The sequence below is a fragment of the Rhinopithecus roxellana genome, chromosome 16 (genome assembly GCF_007565055.1).
Source record: "Rhinopithecus roxellana isolate Shanxi Qingling chromosome 16, ASM756505v1, whole genome shotgun sequence".
NCBI lineage: Eukaryota > Metazoa > Chordata > Mammalia > Primates > Cercopithecidae > Rhinopithecus > Rhinopithecus roxellana.
In genome coordinates, this window is record NC_044564.1 from 88,334,669 (window position 1) to 88,356,456 (window position 21,788).

The 21,788-nt window shown below is 42.9% G+C and overlaps 1 protein-coding gene across 2 annotated transcripts in view; it reads left to right on the forward strand.

Annotated features, from left to right (window-relative positions):
* Positions 1–21,788, forward strand: part of FAM120A (family with sequence similarity 120A) — a 117,363-nt gene that overhangs the window by 24,028 nt on the left and 71,547 nt on the right. For both annotated transcript variants that reach the window (XM_010375119.2, XM_010375120.2), the window contains exon 3: positions 1,081–1,163. In XM_010375119.2, the coding sequence (XP_010373421.1) occupies positions 1,081–1,163 (83 nt within the window). The remainder of the gene's footprint in view (positions 1–1,080; positions 1,164–21,788) is intronic.

The window sequence follows — 21,788 nt, forward strand, 5'->3', positions numbered from 1 at the left end:
TTATGTTTCATATATACCTTATACACATAGCCTAAAGGTAATTTTATAAAACATTTTAAATAATTTTGTGCAGGAAACAAAGTTTTGACTGCCTTTTGACTGCGTCCCATCTTATGAGCAGAGGTGTGGAATTTTCCACTTGTGGCATCATGTTGATGTTGAAAAAGTTTCAGATTTTGCATCATTTTGGATTTTTGGACTACAGATGCTCAACCTATATTATAATGTAGCAATATTCCGAATGGTCTTACTTTGTTTTGCCTTCTGTTAGTAGCAAATTAATGAATCTGCTCTCATAATGTGGAGGTGATTAAGTCATGTTATAAAAATCACGGTTATGTGGGAAATTACTGCTTGGAGATTTCAGTGAGATAGCTAACCTACTAAAGATCAGGTATACCAGGCATACGAACATGATTGTGAAAGTAGAGTGTTCCCCCCAAATACAGTTTCTCCATTGAATACAGTTTTGTTTGTAGACTGTGACAGCACTGGTGATAGGATGAGCAGCTTAATGGCCTCATGCGTATTATTATAGGATGGGCCTTTTCACGTATGTTTGTGGGTGGTGATGGAAATTATGGGAGAAGGGTGTTGATTCATGTTACAATCAGCAGTCATTGTCATTTAATCTTGCTAAGAAAGATTTTATAATTGTGCAGGTTTCACATTTGGTGTTTTTATGTAATTTTGAACCATAGCTATTTCATGAACAGATGAAAGCTCGAACCACAGCCATTTCATGAACAAATGAAAACTTGAATCTAACTGGTGTTTGATAGCCTGACATTGTCAGACTGACCTTTTGCAAACTGGTGTTTATTTTTAATACTGTGCTGTGAGGTGGCTTCAGTTTTATGCAGTTCTTAGGTTGAATGCTGCTGGGACTCCACTAGAAATTCCCGTCATTCTTGAGGCAGCTGCAAGGATTCTGCCTGCTGTATGTTGCTTTATGTTAAGAGATGAAGAGTTGTTCTCAGTTTCTGTTTGAAAGTTTTCTACTATAGATGCAGTGCTTTTAAATGTTTCCCTGTGTTACTTAAGATGATTGCTTTTATGTTATCCATGTTTATATTCCAGGAAATCACATTCTGCCTGATGAAGATCTGGCTTCCTTTCATTGGAGTTTACTTGGTCCAGAACATCCACTAGCCTCACTAAAGGTACAAATTTCACTGTATTTTTCTAGCATTTGTAATAATCAACTGTGAGTTTGCTATTACGGGGTTTTTTTTTTTTTTTTTTAATTTTTTTTTTTTGAGATGGAGTCGTGCTTTGTTGCCCAGGCTGGAGTGCAGTGGCGCGATCTCGGCTCACTGCAAGCTCCGCCTCCTGGGTTCACGCCATTCTCCTGTCTCAGCCTCCCGAGTAGCTGGGACTACAGGCACCCACCACCACGCCTGACTAATATTTTGTGTTTTTAGTAGTTTCACTACTAAAAATTTTCACCGTGTTCGCCAGGATGGTCTCGATCTCCTGACCTCGTGATCCGCCTGCGTCAGCCTGCCAAAGTGCTGGGATTACTGGCGTGAGCCACTGTGCCCGGCCTGCTGTTACTTTAATAACATGTTAGGCCCTTTATTGGTGGTGCTACAAAGTTAGCAATATCATGTTTTCCCATGATTTCAGGATATGCACTGCCTTAAAAAGCAAGCAACAATGCTACCATCCTTTGTTCTCAACACCTATATGTTAGGTAAATGTATAAATGTCCTTGAAAATTTCCCTTAAGGAGTTCTTTGTGCCTTGTATCTAGATAGAAGGAAATCTTTGAGCTGATGTTTTATATATTAATTTTCTTACTTAAAAATTTTAATTTTTTCTCTAGGTAGTATAGTTACTTGTCACTTAGAGTAACATCTTTTGCATAGTTGACAAATTTTGTAACTAATTTTCTACAATTATAAAATAATCTAAAGCTTTTGGATGATGGGGGAGACTCAAATTCATTAGATAAATGATCCATTTGTACTGTTTTATTAAAACTTAATATAATTTTTCTCTCTTTTGATTCCCTTCGTGTTTGTGATAGTCACAAACATCAGAGAGGGAGGCACTTAACTGATTTTCTACAGTGGAAGGTGTCTGTGTTTGATGTGAGCATAGGAGTAATGAGTGAGATTGGCACGAGGCACTGGAAAACTTCAGCTTGGAATTGTTAGTGACTCTTGTGATTGCAATGATCATTTGTCAGGTTCAAATGCCTTTCTTGACTTGGGCAAATGGGAAGATGGGGAACCTAGACTTTGTATCTGCTTCCCGCCCTGGGACTGCTTCCTTATAGTAAAGGGTGGCGGTTAAATTGGGTGTTTTCTGAAGGGCTGTAACATTCTGAATGTTGTCGTAATTACCCTCCCTCCATAAACAATTTTAATTGGTGGCTAGTTTCAAATGGGAGTTTTTCTTCTACATTTTAATTTACCTTTAACTTTGGTCATACCCAAAAGCTTAAGTAGAATTCCTTTCCTCCTTTCATTTTGTTCCTTGGTATTTCAAACTCTTTTTCTTTTTCATCTCTAGCATGCTATAAAATGTTCTCCTTTTCACCCTAACAGGGGTTGATATGGACTGTTTTCAACTTCTTGTTCAAAAATTAGTTTTTCTCCTCTTGTTAGAAATTACATTTCTGGCCACAGAATCCCTCCTGTATGTTTTCATGAATGAAGTGATGTGATCTTTCATCTGGACCCTAAGCTCCCGGTTATGCCATGACTGAAATGCGGATTGGGGAAATGCAGCGTGTCATCAGCTGGACTTCAGAGCACTGCACCTGTGCTCAGTAGATCTGTTAAGCATTATGCTTTTATAAGCGAGACACAAATGAAGGCTTGTTTCCTACAAGATTTATTTTGTTTTGAAGAGCAGGGGTGAGATACTCCCAAGGTCTCTGGCTATATGTGTATGTCTAAGTTAAACTAGCCCTGCTTCATATGTCACAGGGTTAGAAGTGAAGAGCTGTTTGAAAAATTATTGGAAAACCAGCTCAATTTATTGCCAGGTGAATAACATCATTACATGTGTGTTTTTCCTAAATTTTGTTAAGAAAATCTTTAAGTATTGAAATGTGGAAACAATAGAGAATGTGTATCCATATATCCACCATCTTGGTCTGACAATTATAAACATTTTGCCATAAAGTATATGTCTGTGTTTTGTTTAACAAAAACTCTTTGGAAGTAAGTTGCAGATATAACACTTCACCCATGGAAATGTCAGCTTGCTCCACCACTTCAGCTTGCTCCATCACTTCCTAAAAATAAGGACATTTTGTTACTTTATGATGTTAGTCTTATGACATCAACTAAATTAATAATAATTCTCCAATATCTTTTTTTTTTTTTTTTTTTTTTGAGACAAGGTCTTGCTCTGTCACCTGTGCTGGAGTGCAGTGTCTAATATCATTTAATATTAAGTTCACATTCAGATTTTTTCAGAGTCATTTATAGGTTTTTTTTTTTTACTCAGGATCCAGTCAAGCTTTATGGATGCATTTTGATATTAACTGAGCACTTTTATGGCATATTGGAGAAGAAATCCTAAATTATTTTTCAGATGACTTGATAAGTTGTAGGATTTTAAAGTCAAACCTGAAATGCAAGCGCACCTGGTTTTGAGATAAGTTCAGAAACTGCATTTGTTAGCCACTTAAAATTTTTTTTTTGAGACAGAGTCTTGCTCTGTCACCCAGAATGGAGTCAGGGGTGAGATCTTGGCTCACTGCAACCTCTGCCTCCCGGGTTCAAGCAATTCTCCTGCCTCAGCCTTCCACGTAGCTGGGATTACAGGCACCTGCTGCCATGCCGGCTAATTTTTGTATTTTAATAGAGGGGTTTTCACCATGTTGGCCGTATTGGTCTCAAACTGCTGACCTCAGGTAATCCACCCACCTCGGCCTCCCAAAGTGCTGGGATTACAGGTGTGAGCCACCGCACCTGGCCCACTTTAATGTTTTGACTCTTCATTCACATTTTTGTATGCAGCACTGTTTCAGTAATTTTAATGTACATAGGGGAAATTGGATGTGGTTTTCTCCCCATGAGCATGACTGATGGATGTGCTGCAGAATTGCATGTATCCCACCTGCTATTTAGTCTCTTTCTTTTTTCCCAGTTATAAAACCAATTGCATCTTTGGAAAATTTGGATAGTTGTTACATATCTCCATAATATTCTGAGTTTTATTTTCTGAAATATTCTTTGTGTTTTTGTATTGTGTTGAAATGATGACAGGTTTAAGATTATGGTATTGCATTTTCAAAGGTGCTTTGAATTGATTAGATAGTAACTTCATAGAACACCAACCCTCTGTGAACAATAATAAATTTGGCTTTGGCGAAATAGTACAAATATAATATGATAAAAGGGATGGACCAAGAAAGATTAAGCTTGAGGATGCAAAATCACGTGTCCTTAACAGCTGTTTTTCCAGTATACTGTGTTAGAAAGGGAACCAATAAAAATCATGAGAAAATTTCTCTTTTTACCATCTGATGAAAATCACAAAATACCATGGATAGGAAGTCATTGGTAGTGGATAATTTATGTGATTCCAAATCTTCAGTATGTTGGTAGCACTATGAATTTTTATTTGTTTTGTTTATAAGTAGCATTCTTAGACTCATCTTTTAAACATGTGTCTTTACAAATTTCACTACATGCATTCATTCATTCACTGTGAATTTTTAACTCTCCACCTGTCGTTGAACCAGCTACATCGGTTAGACATTGTGAAGTCCTCCCTGACTCTCCACAGCCCTGGGGTGTGCTGAAAGAATAGCATGTCTGCCTTGGGGCTCTGGGGGCCAGAAGCACAGGGAAGAACAACTGTTAAATCGCTGGGTGGTATCTGCAAAGAGGAAAGCTGGGACGGGAGCCACATTCTGTTTTGTCCTGCTTTATTAGTTAGTAGTAGATCGTGCTTATTACTAGGTTATGACTGCCATGTTAGACATACTTAGAGCCTAAAATTGGTAGAAGGCAGTAGGAAATAGGACGTAAGGTGACTTTTTCATACGTCAGTGGTAACTGTAAGAGTTGCTACTAAGGTGGGTGTCGAATTTCTTAGGTTTAGTTGCAAAGAATATTTCATTTATGTTCAGGACAGTTGGGCCATTTCATGTAACATGTAAAATTGTAGGGTGGTGTTAGGGGTCAGGTAGTTTCTAAGATGTGGTCAGTTCTATAATGAGAGTAAGAAAACAAGAGTTATGTGTTACTCCCTATTCCTCGGGAGACCTGGCTCTTGAGATTCCTCACTGTAGTCCTGGAGATGCCTAGAGGCTGGGCTGGAGTGTGACCTCTGTCTCTACCCAGGCCCAGGTCCTGCAGAGCAGGGAGCCTGGCAGCAGATGATACAGAGCGGGCTGGGCCACGATGGGTAAAACCCCAGGGCTGCACAGGCACCCAAGCCTGAGGCTGCGTTTACCTTAATTTGCTGTAACTAAGTTACTCTGTTTGATTGGAAATGTAAGAGAATCTTTTATGTACCAGGAAGAGTTGAGATACACTCCTGAAATGTACACTCACTCCCAAACAATGGGGAAGGCATTACAGGAGTGCATCTCATTTCCTTGCTCATTTAAACTTTTTCCAATGGCAGTATTTCTTCAAAGGGTCATATCTTTAATAAGGAAAATACATTGAATATCCTTTCAATGTATTTTTGGACTCAGTGTTATAATTAGGAAGATTCGTGATTGTATTTACAGTAATGAAAAGTGGGTTGGATGCATATTGGTCTTTTGAAGAGGCTCCCACTGCTTGTGTTACTCTGGGCTTCTGTGCTCCTTTGATGGTTTTGGTGTGGCTGGCAGTGTTGCATGAGAGAAATGGAAGGCGTCAGGCAGCCTGGTACCCAGGGAGCTGAGCCCACAGAGCATGGGCTCCAGTCCCAAGCCCAGCCTCTGTGTCCCTTCAGGTGGTGCCGCCGTGCCTACCTCCTCCTGTGCCCTGGGAGTGGTCGGCCATTCAGTCTGCCTGGTCATAAGGTTTAGTGAGCCTGTGGGTGCCCTGCATAGCTGGTGTGGCCCGTGCTCATCAGAGGGGGCCTGTGGCTATGGCAATACATCCTGGGCAGGGCCCCCTGGCTGTTAAGTGAGCAGTTTTTCAAAATGTGCTTTTTGGGGTTTTAAAAATTGTATGATTTTGTGTCCTCACTGGGTACGGGAATTGTTTATCTTGGGTGGGCATTTTGTTGTTTTAATTTTTTAGTATGTTTTATAGATGTTTGCTGGCTTTATTTTTTTAAAAACATAATTTCTTGTTGCCTCTGGTTTTCTTGAATCTTGGGTTTTTAGAACACTTTATAGAAGGCTTTTTGTCACTTGGGTGTTCTACATTCTATTGACCTCATATTTGGATATAATAACATTTAAGTTGGACCTGTTTAGTGCCAGGTCATTGTATTCATTTTGATGGTTTTTGTGTTCCTGAACTTCATATTCAATTTCATATATTTTGAGTTTCCATCCCTGCCAGTTGTTTGTGATTGCCAAGTATTCCCAACCACTGAGCCCTTTGAGCTCCTTCTGCCTCCTTGTCTGGGACACCCCAGCTTGCAGATTTTATGTGGGCTGACCCTTTCCTGAGACTTCACTACCAGCAGTTCTACTTTCTAGTTAGGTTTAGTCCGTTTTACTCTGTCTACACGGCAGTTCCCAGTCTTTTTGAAAGACCCTATCTCTGCGTGGTGAGCCTCCCCTAGGAGTACTTGTCCTCCTCCAGCCCTTTCTGACCCCATCATCTGGTTGTCCTAGGGCCTGGCTGGGCCCTGAGCCAGGCTGCACTGTCATCCATGGAACGCCGTCTTCTCTGTATGATCCTCTCTTGGAGCTTCCCCTAAAGTACGCTTGCTTTCTTCTGCATCATCTTAGGAGCTCCCTCTCATTCCTAGCCCTGGCATTTCTTCCTTTTGATTTAAATGTCTTTGTGTATTTATCATCTTACCACTCTGATTCACTTATTTTTGGTAATCTTTTGCCAGCTTTATCTTTCCCTAAGGCACCCGTATACCGGGGACAATCTATCAGGCCATATCAAGAAAACTTTTAGATTCACCTCCATTTTTTTCTTTTTGGAGACAGAGTTTTGCTCCCTTGCCCAGGTTGGAGTGCAATGGCGCAATCTCGGCTCACTGCAGCCTCTGCCTCCTGGGTTCAAGCAGTTCTCCTGCCTCAGCCTCCCGAGTAGCTGGGACTACAGGTACACGCTGCTGCCACGCACGGCTAATTTTTTGTATTTTAGTAGAGACGGGGTTTCACCTTGTTGCCCACGCTGGTCTCAAACCCCTGAGCTCAGGTAATCCGCCTGCCTTAGCCTCCCAAAGTACTAAGATTACAGGCGTGAGCCACCGCGCCCGGTCATTCACCTTAAATTTTACCCAGGGGTATCTTTAACTGTATTTTTTATGTCTTATTGTCCTCAACCAGAAGTCATTGAGTGGTACTTTTAAAACATGTCCTTTAGGGCCAGCAGTTGGGTCTGGCTCTGAGAGAGTAGTGAGGACGGTAGCATCAGGATCTCCAGGAGCAACGATGGTAGGGCTGTCAGTTTGGTCTTCTCATCACAGGAACCATGTCACCTTCAGGGTTGGAACGCACAGCAGACCCCACAGTGAACCAGTCTAGTAGTAGATCAGGGCCCTTCGAGACAGACAGGAACTGAACAGTCCTTTTTCTTGGGTTTCCCGGATGGACACCTGGGTGGCTGTTGCAGCTGCTGCTCAGCCTGTGGTCCTTGTGACGGCTGTGCCTGGTGCCTGTGTCCGGACTAGGGCTAGAGGTGCTGGTAGGTGTCATGCAGTGCCTGGAGCCAGCTTCCATCTGAGAAGCGCTGTAGCATTTCAGGCACTTTGAGGCTTCATTGTGTGTGACGTGTACCATGTAACCTTGCTGGAGCTAGGTTGGTGATCAGATGACTTGATCTTTCTGACATCTTCTTTTTTTTAAATTAAGTTGGGTATCAACTGTAAATAAATAGAAAGATGGACTTTGTTTATTTCTGACTTTCACCTATATTGTCATAGCGGGAGGGAGTGGTTCTGATTCTATGAACCCTCCAAAGAAGGAATTTCTCCTTACATGTTAGTGTTAATTGAAGTTCACTTCATATATTTTTTTCTTAATAAGTCATTATATAATAGTTTAGTAAGAGCTAAGAAAAACTTCCTAAAATCTATATACTTATTTAGCTTTAGAAAATATAATGTTAGGGGCCTGGAAGGTAAGTAGATTAAAAATATTCTTCTGTTTCTTTTTTTTTTTTTCTTTCTAAACATAATCCAAATATTGGGGAAAAAAGAGAGACAGACAAGATGAGGTAGTTTGACTGAACCCTCTGATTTTATTAATCTTTGTAGTCTTCATATGTCTATTGCATTTTTACTGTCTTAACTAGAAGCCTATGTTATCTTTTTTAAAATTCTTTTTTATTATAAAAATAATTAGAAAAAATTTAATCAGTACAGAAATATGTCATCTGAAAATGAAAGGTACTTATAATCCCACTTCTCAGAGATAACCACTTTAAACAGATTGATATTTGATCCTTCAAAGTGTAATAAAAATGTCTGTCTTGCTAGTGGTGGTCATCATTGTCACCATCCATCATCATGCATGTGAGGCATCATGTGTGTGACATTAGCTAAATGTTCTTAATGGTTAATGTATACAGATTCATTGTGCTGGATTTTAAGCTTTAAGTCTTGAAAACCTGCATTTGATAAGAAATTTTTTCTTTGCTCCTTTTAATTTATATGTGAGGTTGTTAAATGAAATAAAATACAAACTGAACTCAAAAGGATTTCTGCTTGTTTATATCTTCCAGTCAGTCTCCTTCTCTGTTCCCTGTTTGTTTTAAAATAAAACTGGAAAGCTTAGAATTCTGAGGAATCTGCTGGAATCTCTTGGGGCTCAAGAATAGTTTTTCTGTCTCTTTCTTTTTTTTTTTAAGAGACAGGGTCTTGCTCTGTTGCTCAGGCTGGAGTGCAGTGGCTATTCACAGGTGTGATCATGTGCAGTACAGATGCAAACTCCTGGGCTCAATTGATTCTCCTTCTCCTGCCTCAGCCTCCCGAGTGGCTGGGACTACAGGTGCGCACCACCACACCCAGCTTCTGTCTTTTTTTCACAGATTAGGAGTAGGTCTCCTGTCATATTGCTGGGAAGAAAGGGATGTAAGTTGTGGGAGGTTTGTGCTCCTTCCTTGTTACAGGATTGCTTTTAGTTTGGCTCCTCCCATGGAGTGAGTGGGACTGCCAAGCAGAATTCTTCCTGATTGACCTGGAATGGATGACCCTGCCAGCAGGAGCAGGAACAGAGGCCAGCAAGGGAAAGGCAGACACAGTCTGAATGGGATCTGAAAGATACCGTGTTGGTAGTGCTGGCACTTACGGTATCTCTGGGAGAGAGACCTGGAATAGAGCAAGCAAAGAGAAGCTCAGTAGTAGTGTCTTTGCTAACTGTGCTTTATTATTATTACTATTATTCTGAGATGGAGTCTCGCTCTGTCACCCAGGCTGGAGTGCAGTGGTGTGATCTTGGCTCACTGCAACCTCTGCCTCCTGGGTTCAAGTGATTCTCCTGCCTCAGCCTCCCAGGTAGCTGGGACTACAGGCGTGTACCACCACACTGGGCTAATTTTTGTATTTTTAGGGGAGACCGGGTTTCACCATGTTGGCCAGGCTGGTCTCGAACTCCTGACCTCATATGATCTACCCGCCTCGGCCTACCAAACTGCTGGGATTGCAGGCATGAGCCACTGTGCCCGGCCTGCTAACTGTGCTTAGAACTAGAATGCTCTAGTTTTATTTTAAATAAGCAGCATAATGTCAGTCTTAAAAATGAGAGTGTAAACATTTTCTAGCTTACTTCCTACCCTGTGAGTTCATAATGTCAGCCCTGTTTCTAACCAGGCTTTCTCCATCACTTTCTGCTTAGCATATTCACCTTCCACTGAATGCCGTGGTGACACATGTGTGAATTAGTGCCGTGTCCTAGTCCTAGTCCCATGTCTTCCCCCTCCAATCATGGCAGATCAGACACTGTTGTTGCACTCTAACTGTACACCGAGGGCTCCTCAACCTAGAGAATATCACCCTTAAGACATTTTGCCTGGAAACTGCCACCACCCCCTGCCCAGCCAAATCTGGCACCAGATTTCGTGCCAGGCAAGTTCCTTCCAAGACATTCTTGGTCAGAAACAGAGGGCTTGAGCTGGGTGTGGTGGCTCATGCCTGTAATCCTAACACTTGGGGAGGCCAAGGTGGGAGGATCACTTGAGCTCAGGAGTTCGAGACCAGGGCAACATAGTGAGACCCTATCTCTATAAAAAATGAAAAAAACTAACTGAGTGTGGTGGCATGCCCCTGTAGTCCCAGCTACTCGACAGGCTGAAGTGGAAGGATTGCTTGAGCCTGGGATATCTGCAGTGAGGCTGCAGTGAGCCTTGATCTGTGCCACTGTGCTCCAGCTCGTGCGACAGAGTAAGACCCTATCTCAACAAAAAAGAAAAAGAAGCAGAGAGCTTGCTAGCAGCAGTCCCAGCTATGTCCAGCATCTTGGTTTCTTATATCTCTTGCTCACAGCCCTTGTCCAGGGTCAGCTTCTCTTCCTGACCCTCTTGCTGTGTCTTTGAGACTCTAGCCCCTGCCACCCCAAAAAGAAGCCATGTCTGCATTGGCAGTCACTGTCCACTTCTTTCTGTCTACAACCCCTTGGCCAACCACTAATATGATTTCTGTCTCTATGGATTTGCCTATTCTGGACATTTATTATTATTTTTTTTTTTGAGTCAGAGTCTCACTCTGTTGCCCAGGGTGGAGTGCAGTGGCACGATCTCGGCTCACTGCAAGCTCCGCCTCCCAGGTTCCCGCCATTCTCCTGCCTCAGCCTCCCGAGTAGCTGGGACTACAGGCGCCGCCACCACATAAAACCACACAACATGTGGTCTTTGTGTCTGTCTTCTTTCACTGAGTATAGTGCTTTCACGGTTCTTCCATGTTGTAACATGTATCTGTACTTTATTCCTTTTTAAAAAAAAAAAAAAAAAAAAGAAAGAAAAGAAAAGAAACTGTCTCTTAGGCTGGAGTGCAGTCAGTGGCACGATCATAGCTCACTGTAACTTTGAACTTCTGGGCCCAAGCAATCGTCCTGCCTCAGCCTCCTTAGTAGCTAGGACTATAGTCACGTACCACCACACTGGGCTAATGTTTTAATTTTTTTTTAGAGACAGGATTTTACCATGTTGCCCAGGCTGGTCTCGAACTCCTGGCCTCAAGCATCCTGCCACCTCGGCCTCCCATAGTACTGGGATTACAGGCATGAGCCCCATACCCAGCCTACTGCATTTTTTTTTAAATGACTGAATGATATCCCATTGTGTGAATATATGACATTTTTATTGCTCTTTTCATCAGTTGGTGGACACTTGGGTTATTTCTACCTTTTGACAATTATAAATAATGTTGTTATGAACATTTGTGTGTAAGTTTTGTGTGGATGTTTTCATTTTCCATGGGTATATGGCTGGGAGTAGAATTGCTGGGTCATGTAGTAGGTCTGTGCTTAGATTTTTTTTTTCTTCCTTTTTCTTTTCTTTCTTTCTTTCTTTTCTTTTCTTTTCTTTTCTTTTCTCTTCTCTTCTCTTCTCTTCTCTTCTCTTCTCTTCTCTTCTCTTCTCTTCTCTTCTCTTCTCTTCTCTTTTCTTTTCTTTTCTTTCTTTCTTTCTTTCTTTCTTTCTTTCTTTTTTTGACTTTTTTAGAGTCTCACTCCTTTGCCCAGACCTGTGGCATGATTTTGACTGTCTGCAACCTCTGCCTCCCAGGCTCAAGTGATTCGCTTGCCTTAACCTCCTGAGTAGCTAGAATGACAGGTGTGTGCCACCACACCCGGCTAATTTTTGTATTTTTGGTAGAAATGGGGTTTCACCATGTTGGCCAGGCTGGTCTCAAACTCCAGACCTCAAGTGATCTGCCTGCCTTGGCTTTCCAAAGTGCTGGGATTACAGGCATGAGCCACTGTAATTGACCTATGCTTCGCTTTTTGAGGACCATCAAACTGTTTCCACAGCAGCTGCACAGTTTACATTCCCCCCAGCAACGTGTAAAGGTTCTGATTTCTCCACATCCTTACCAATGCTCGTTATTGTCTGTTTTTTTATTTTCTCCATCTTAGTGAGCTTAATGAGGTTTCTCATTTTGTTTCGATTTGCATTTCTTTGACGACTGATGATGTTGAATATCTTTTGCTATGCTTATTCGTCATTTTTAGACCTTCTTTGGATAAATGCCTCCTCAAATCCTTTGCTCATTTTAAAATTGGGTTATTTGTCTTTTCATCATTGAGTTCTCAGGGTTTTTGTTTTGGTTTTTTGAGACAGAGCCTCGCTTTGTCTGGAGTGCAGTGGCATGATCTTAGCTTACTGCAACCTCTGCTTTCTAGGTTCAAGCAATCCTCCTGCCTCAGCCTCCTGAGCAACTGGGACTCCAGGCATGCGCCACCATGCCCAGCTAATTTTTGTATTTTTGGTAGAAACAGAGTTTCAGCATGTTGGCCAGGCTGGTCTTGAACTCCTGACCTCAAGTGATCCACCCACCTCGGCCTCCCAAAGTGCTGGGATTACAGGCGTGAGCCACCGCACCTGGCCTGCATTCTAATGATTTTTAATATATTCCAGATGCAAGTCTATTATTAGATGTATGATTTACAAATATACTACTAATCTTTGCAATAAGTTTGCATCTCAAAGTGTTATCTTAAGCAAAGAGTCAAACCCAAAGGAAATCTGTCTGATCACGTTTATATAAAACTCTAGAAAAGGCAAAACAATAGTGATAGAAAGCAGACTTGTGGTTATCTGGGACTGCGGTGGGAAACGGACACAATGGGACTCTGGGGTGATGGGAATGTGATATTTTCTTGATTGTGATAGTAGTTACACTATTGGAGGCTGGCAGGGTCACTGGTGGCACTAGGTGGCAAGTACAACACAGGAGGACCAGCCAATTTAGGGAAGATGAAGACGTCTGTAGATCAGAAATGCCTACATTTGTAGGCTACATATTGTAACTCACTGAATTATATGCTAAAATTGATGGGATTTTATTCCATGCGAAATATTTCAGTAAAACTGATCTGAAAAATGCTGGTGTCTGACTGTAGGCAGCCCCTCCCTGCGGGCAGTATCATTCTATTCTCCTTCCCAGTTACTGTGAACACTCATCGCTCTCTCCTGGCTCTGCTCAATTTCACACTGCTTTCTCTTACCAGGTTCTTTCTGCCAGAATATTGACACCTTCAGGCATGGTCCTCCTCAGCTTCTCTTTCCTCATCTACACATTTATTTTCCCATTTTTATTTCTTTTCTAGCCTGACACTGGAGTATTCCTGGCCTTCTTGAACCTTTGTCATTGAACACATCTGGTGGGACTTCTGTGTAATATCTCCCTCTCTCTCGGTTCGTGGCCCTCAGTTTGTAAATATGAACAGATCTGCCCCATATTCTTCTGACTACCATCTTGTGGTAGCTCCTGTCACATCCCTGACACTTAACTTCCTTCCCTTGAATCTCATTGTCATAAGATTGCTTTTGTCAAGACCATGGATGCCCGTGAGAGCTGATCTTGTGGCTGGTTTTCCGCCTCATCATACTCCTCCTCTCCTCGCCGGGGCCCTCCCGCCTGGCTTTCCACATGTCAGTGTGCTGTAGTCTTTCTTTTCCTCCTCCTTGCCTCTGTTGCCTCCTACGGGTTCCATCTGTACTGTGATTCTCACACTCTCCTGGCAGATCTGTGCTGAAGTCTCAGCTATCCTGAAATGTATTTCTCCAGACAAATCCCCTTCACCGAGCTCTCCACCCTGTCCTCTCTACTTGGATGTGCACCTGCACGTCAGATTTGGCATTTCTGATCTACAGATGTCTTCATCTTCTCTAAATTGGCTGGTCCTCCTGTGTTGTACTTGCCACCTGGTGCCACCAGTGGCCCTGCCAGTCATCCACGGTAGAACTTGGGAGTCATCTTTGGTTCTTCCCCTTCCTGCATCTGCTTTGACATTTCCTGAATTGCCGCATCCTCTCCTTACTTCTGTTTCAGTCACTGCTTGCTGGGATTCATGCAGGAGCCGTGGACCCTCCCTTTTGCTGATCTTTTGCTCGGCTATCTGTCTTCCACATGGTTCACAAAATGATCTGTTTAAATTCGGGTCTGATCTCATCATTCCCCTGTTTAGAATTTCTCAGTCACTCTCTTCATCTGTAGCAGTGATTTGAATTCCACGTATCTGTAAAAAAAAAAAAAGTTGGAAGACTACTGTTGTGTTGCCAACTCTTAATTTTTCTAAGTAAGAATATTGGAAGAAAAAGGAATTCACCGTCTACCATCTTTTCATTAAATAAGCACATTTCAACACTTGAAAAAAGGCGCAATTTCGAATGGAAGATAAAAAGACCACAGTGCTGTAGCTAAGTGTGTAGAGTCCACTCAGCCACTCACCTGGTTGGCTGTGGTGGGTATTTAGTAAGCTCCTCTGTAAGCTAGGGACGTTAACAGTGACTACTCATAGAATTGTGAGGATTAAATTGAGTATGCATCCTTAGGGCACGGCCTGGGTACACAGCCTTCGACACTATTAGAATACATGACAGGTATTCCCCCAAGAAGGGAAGGTGATCACAGTACACAACAGTTTCCTCCTTGGACTGGTGGCACCTTTTTGTAAAGAGATCCTGTCACTGCACGATGAAGCCCAGGTTCCAGTAGGGCAGCGGAAGTCACCTCTGGCCTGCCTGCCTTTTCATCCTAGGCTCTAGGCCTGTAAAATGGAATGAATAACTTTTCTTTGTTCAGTTTAAAACCTTTAGGTACTTCAGTATATGTGCATAGCAGTTTCCATCTTTGGAGTGATCACACTTAACATTATTTGTGATTAATTGCATTTTAACAGCCTTTCAAATCTTTATTTAGGCAAATGCGTACAGAATACTGATATACGTCATAACGTTTCAAGAATTTTGAAGGCATGACTATTAGTGGTATCTGACAATTTTAGGGTCTACGTGTTTTCCTTTCCCTTGACTGTTATAGTAGAAAACCTTGGGCCTGCAGGGTGCATTTGGTGATTCCATAGCTTGGAGGGCTTGGTCAAAAGCACAGACTGCTGGGGCCAAGGACTGTGGTGGTGACAGTTTCTTGGGGACCACACTTTGAGCTTCGCCCACCTTGGATCACCAAGGAGGCATTTCTGCCTCCTCAGCCCCCGGACCTGTGCTCCACTGTGTCCTCTCAGGGGCTCCCTGAGAGACTGGGGCAACATTTTGTCACCAATAAGAATGTGAGCTTCTCGAAGTCAGGAAATTTGAAGGGTGGTTCTGTGTTCCTTTTTTCTAGCACAGGCCTCACCCGTGAATGAATATTGGCCAACTTGAGCTTCCGTTTCCCTTCCTTGAAATTGCCAAAATGCAGAGTACCTGCCCTTCGCTGTTTTCCACTTGGTAATGAAGTGGATCAGTTCTGCTTCAGCAGTGATACTTTGTGAAACTTGCATTTATATTCATTTGCATTTTAAATAAGCAGCCAAGAGACACTTTGGGAGCAGTGGCACCAACAATCTCAAAATCATTTAATCATAGTTTTGTATGGTATATTTCATTAGCTTATACATCCCACAGGAATATGACCGAGTGGATTTTAGAGATTAGGTTAGACCCTGTCAGATGATCCTGTCTAGTGGTACATTTTAGAGAGCTTTGAAAGAGTTTTCAATCAACATATTACATGAAAAGGAATACTGGATTTTATTGAATCCTTTGAGTACTGTGGCATGTTGGGTTTGATTTAGCAGTTGGAATATTACAAGGTAAGTTCATTTAAACAAATTCACAGCTGTAGAAAAAAGGTTTGATTTTAAAGATATAACCAAGAGTGAGACTGCAGATTTTTAAGCAGTGAAATATTAGAAAACAGTGAATAAATAAATAAATGCTTCTTTAAGAGGGGCTAAATTATTTCTTATTTTGCTTTCAGAAACCAGGAAGAGATTGTTTTCTTTGGATTTCAAACGTTGTTATAGTGTAGTTGTTTCTTAGCTTCCTTAAGGTGCCCCTTGAGTGCCTGAAATAATTCACTGAAATCAGTGACTCTAAAGCATCAAAGATCTTTTCTGTCTGAAGTAGCCACCAAGCAGCTTCAGTGAGGGCTTTCCATTGAAGTCCCCTTTGAGGACGTGCCTGACAGGGTTTCCATGGACTTTTTTGTCCTTGTAGTATGTAGTATGGGTGCCAGCCTCCACTCTTCACCCCAACACAGGCCTGGTGGATAGATCGGTGAGAACACCTACTGCTTGTTCTGAAAGTTACGCCTGGGGGTGTCAAGCTGCTTGGAGATGAGGCCAAAGGCTCACCCTGCATGGCCGCAGCAGAAGTCCAGCCAGTGCTCCCAGCACCACCCATTTGGGGAACAGGCCCAGTAGTGTGGCCAGGCTGGTGTCCACACCACTGACCCAACTCCAAGATTGCAGCCTCCTGGAGGTTTTTTTTTTTTTAAAAAAACAAAACAAAACAAAACAAAGGTTGTCAAGAGTGGCCAAAGGACTAGAGATTGTCATAGGGGACACCGGGGTGCCACTCTGCATGGATTGTGACATGTCAGGGAGATAGCCCTGCGGCGTGCTTGTCTGGGTCAGGTTTGGTGGCATTCTGCATTCAGCAAAGCCCTGCATGCTATATCCATCTGTCAATGGTGTTTAGAAGACTGCAGAACACGTTTTTCAGTAGGAACTGATGAGGAGATTTGGGGAAAGATGAGCTAAAAGTGAAAATCTTTCACATAAGAGGATATTTTTGCACAGAGACAATCATCAATTTTTACCCAAACAGTATCTATTATTTAATGATTCTGCCTGGAAGCAAAGGGGTAAGCTGAATCTTTCAGAGTCCTAAATTATTTTCTTGACCTACAAAGCAGGTAAAATTTCAGTCACAATTGGTGAAATTGCAACGCAGTGACATGAAAAAAGCAATTGATCATAAGCATTTGCTTGTTAATTAAGTTTACTTACTCTCCTTAGAGATAGAATGTACATATGGTTCTAGTTCTAGATATGTCGCAATTTATTTGACTTTTTTTTTTTAATGTTAAGTTTTTGGGCTAAGATTTAAAAAACTGATTAAAGAAAGCAGAGGAGGAAATAAATGGGACATTAATTACAATATTTTATACACTGTCTCTAAGCAGCAGACACTTGACTTGTTTAGTTTGAGTGTTAATTTTGTTTTTATGAATAGGCAAGGACAAATTACTGTAACCCTCCTGTGTAGTTACTGCTGTGATGAGATGAACCACGTGCTATTTTAGAATCTCAGGGAAAGTTAGCAACACTGCTGATGACGCTTTTCATGGACGAACAAGTCTTGATGTGTTTTTTTCCCAGTTGGAAGTATATTGATAACTACCTTCATGTGTGTGGTGTTTATACAGGGGTGTGTGTGTGTGTGTGTGTGTATGTATAGGGTTATGTAGATAGATAGCATAGAAATTAACTTCTCATACATATATGCTTTTATCATGTTAAAACATTTAACAAGTTTCTAAAGGATTTATCCTAGAATACCTTTTAGTACCAAGATTCCCTGGTATATTTAAATAAAGACATATGTCCAACTTTCCAATCTATCTGTCTTCTTCAATTTAAAATGTCTCATGTAAAGTCCATCCATATGTCCCTCTGGTGTTGCATTTCTGTCTCCAGCCACTTTCTCATGTGGCAGGGGTGGGATTTGTTGATGTGACCAGGCCCTTAGGACAGCACCTCTGACTCCTCCTGCACCTGGGTAGCGAATGCACACCAGGTCCTGACCCTAAGGATTAAAGACGATGTCAGGGAGCTCATCCTGGATTGGATTTAGAAGGCTAGATTAGGAGCCATCCAGGAGGGAAGGAAGCTTCTCTCTGCACAGGCTCGGAGTTGCCTGCAGAGTCGGGTGGTGGAGGGTGGCTGGTGGGGAAGGTAGCTGCTTCTGGGGATGGTGATGACAAGGATATCCACAGGAACAAAAGCAGCAGGTTCTGTTGTTTTCTTTTGAAGTGGGATGGGAGTGAAGCAGGGCTGCCCAATTACTTGTGGTGTCATGGGTGTAAGCCATCGTCATGAGCTGCACGTGCCCCTGGGAGACAGGAGGCCCTGCACCCTTCTCTATGAACTTCTTTACTTCTGGGGAAAGCCTGTTGCTGTTCCTGCCTGCTCTGGCCCGGGAGGCTGACTCGTTTGCTATGCAAGGCCCAGGCTCTCCTGGTGCTGGTGCCTGTTGCAAAATAAGCAATGGTGGCAAAATGTCCACCTCCCTAAATTAAACCACAAAGGTAAGGACCAAACTTAAAAATATGATCTTTGAGTGGTATGGTCTTGTTTTTGAGTGTATTTTGGCATTGTGTTCAAACCAAAGTTTATTCCAGCCAATTTAATGCACTATTTTCTAATAACAACTCTGTTTTAAACCTTCCCATCCATATCAAACACAATGATGTTGAGGTTAAGTGGGACCCTTTCTCTAAATGAAAATATAATACTTATCCTATATAATTTTGGAGGGCCCAAAGATGTGGAATCAATGTAAGAATTGTATTAAACAATCTTCATTTGATAAACAGTACCTTACAATCCTAATGCTATTAAAGTTGAATGAGAGCAGTTTCAGCATCAACTCTTGAACGGTAGCTAAACTGACAAGAGAGTACCCAAATGTGCTCTAAAGGGAGCAGCACCGGCTGATGTTCTGCCGAGTCTGTGAGTGTCCAGGACCCAACTACAGGGAGATAACAGGCAGGTGCTCTGTACCCAAGCCCTCACATGGTCACCTGCCTCCCTCCTGGGGGCCCACTGTCACCCAGGGGCTTTCAGGCCCTGTGGGTTTTGGGCAGAGTCCCAGGAGCCAAAGGGCCATTTGGGAAAGGCTGAAACTTGGCTTCGCAGTCAGCCAGCTTCTATCCGGAGTAGTCATTTTCTTCCTGGAACTCCTGGAGCGCTCTCTCAGTGGGTCCGGCAGCCATTCCGTCTTCCTGGTCCCTTTTCTTATGGAAGAAGATCTCCCTCTGAAAACTAGAAGTGTCTTCCTTCAATTCCTGGTGGTTACAGGTCTGACACATGCAGGTTAAGTATAGTGCACCTTGCGGAGTCTCTGCTCGAGGTCCAGGCAGTAGGTGTCCTCCTGCGTGAACTCCTACTGAGGCCCCATCATGGCTTCTCAGTGCAGCTCAGGCAGAGCAGGACGCTTCAGCTGCAGCTTTGCGAGCTCCTTCCCCAACTGTGCCCTTGTGTCCTGCAGAGAGGCCCGCTCACCCATCAGACTTTGGATTTGTGCTGTGCGTTCTTTACTCTTTTGGAATTCTTCCCACAGTTGCTTATCTGTTGCTCCAGTCTTTCCTTCAGGACATTTGAAGGATGCACCTAAGTCAGCATCACCATCCACGTTCTTTGGAGGAACTTGTATCCGGGATGCTAGCGGACCACCATATCCTGCTTCCCTGTTCCCCTCCATTTCCAAGTCTCCATCCTTCATGTGATCTCTACTGCTTTCCAGCAGATGCGGGATGCTTGGAGAGGTGTGAGACAGGGAGGTCATCCACCTCACTCCAGCATTCATGACCTGTTCCATTATTGCCTGTGCTTGCTCCGGCCTTTTCATCTTCCCCTTCTTGTCTGCAAGCATTGCTTCCGTCTCACAATTTCTTGGTCGGGCAGCTCTGCAGGTTGCCAGTGGTCAGTGCTGTCATTCAGATCATCTGTGCTTTGCCCCAGAAGATCTTCTCCATCATGCTGTGAAGCATGTGGGACTTGCTTTGTTCAGTCACTTGGGGAAATCCAGGAGGCCTGCTTTTCTGTGCTCTTTCAGAAGCTCATCTAGGTCCTGGTAGGAAGACCTGCTTGTTTCATTTGGAACTCTCAAGCAGAGGGTTTGGAGTGATCGAGGACTGGCCTCTGGCCCGGGCAACGTTAGGCCACCACCAGCTTGGGGTGCTAGCCGCGTCTTGGATCTGGCCGTTCTATGGACCTCACCCTGGGCTGAGTACCTTTGAGCTGACTCTTCTTGTCTTCCCACTGTGCGCCATGAACGTAAAGGCCACCACAGCAGTGCATGTCCAGATCACGCAGGGTTTCCATAGGTTCACTGGCACTAGTCCCAGGATTCTGTGCATCACTAGTACTGCTGCCTACAGGGGGCCCAGCAGCAGCTGAGTGGCATTGTGTGGTGGGCAGCAGGCCCTCCGTGGCTGCCAAGGGCTCTGCCTCCACTTGCTAGTGGCCTGTGGGCCACAACTGACCACTTGGAACCCTGTGGAGGGTACTGTCGCTAATACAAACAAGGGCTGCCATGATAGATGTGTGAGAATTAATACAGTACTATACATAAAACGCTTAAAAGAGTGTCTAGCTAAGATATGTTAGCTAATATATCATCGTGATCCTCAACAACAACAAAATAACAGTAACCTAATACACCGTTATGACTCACTGGAACGTGTCCCTGTTTTGTGCATTTCTCACTCACAGAGACTTGGAAAGGCAAAGGCACTTACCAAAGGGGACTCTGCTGTTCTGCAGCCACCTCCTCACATACATGGAGCCTTGGAGAGCAGGGGCCTGGAGGGGAATGACAGAGAAGTCATGTCAATTTTAGGTTTTCCAGTACATATAATAGAAATGTTTACACAGTACTGTAGTTTATTAGGTGTGTAATGACATTACGTCTGAAACACAGGGTACATCCCTTAATCAAAAATACTTTAGTGTAAAAAAATGCCATGATCTCTTGAGTCTACAGTGAGTTGGAATCATTTTGCTGGCGGAGGGTCTTGCTGATGGCTGCTGACTGATAAGGGTGGTGGTTGCTGGAGGTTGGGGTAGCTGTGGCAGTTTCAGGAAACTGGACAACATTCAAGTTTGTCACATCAGTTCACTCTTCCTTTTATGAAAGATTTCTCTATAGCCTACGATGTTATTTGATAGCAGTTTATCTACAGTAGAAATGTTTTATGAAATTGGAGTTAATCTCAAACCCTGCCACTGCTTTATCAACTAAGCTTATGTCCTGTTCTAAATCCTTTGCTTTTATTTTGACATCTTTGACAGCATCTTCACCAGAAGTAGATTCCATCTCAAAAAGCTGCTTTCTTTGCTTGTCCATAACAAGTATTTCCTCATTTATTCAGGATTTATCATGAGATTGCAGCAATTTGGTCACATCTTCAGGCTCCACTTCTAATTCTGGTTCTCTTGCGATTTCCACCACATCTGCAGTGACTTCCTCCACTGAAGTCTTGAACCCCCTCAAAGCCATTCACAAGAGTTGGAATCAACCAAGTCTTCCAAGCTCCTGTTAAGGTTGATGTTTTGACCTCCTCCCATGAATCATGAATGGTCTTCATGGCATCTAGAGTAGTGAATTCTGTCCGGAAGGTTTTCAATATACTTAGCCCAGATGCATCAGAGGAGTTATTTTCTATGGCAGTTCTAGCCTGATGAAATGTATTTCTTTAATAATAAGACTTGAGTGTCAAAATTACTCCTTGATCCATTATGGGATGAGGAATGAATGTTGTGTTAGCAGGCATGAAGACAACATTCATTTCCTTGTATATTAACATACAAGGGCTGGTCCCTCTGCAGGCTCTCGGGAGGATCCTGGCCTGTCCAGCCTCGAGTATCTGAGGCCCTGTCATGCTACATCACTGCCTCCTTTCTCCACATTTTGAGGACCCTGTGATTCCCTTTGGCTTGTCTGAATAATCCAGGATAGGAT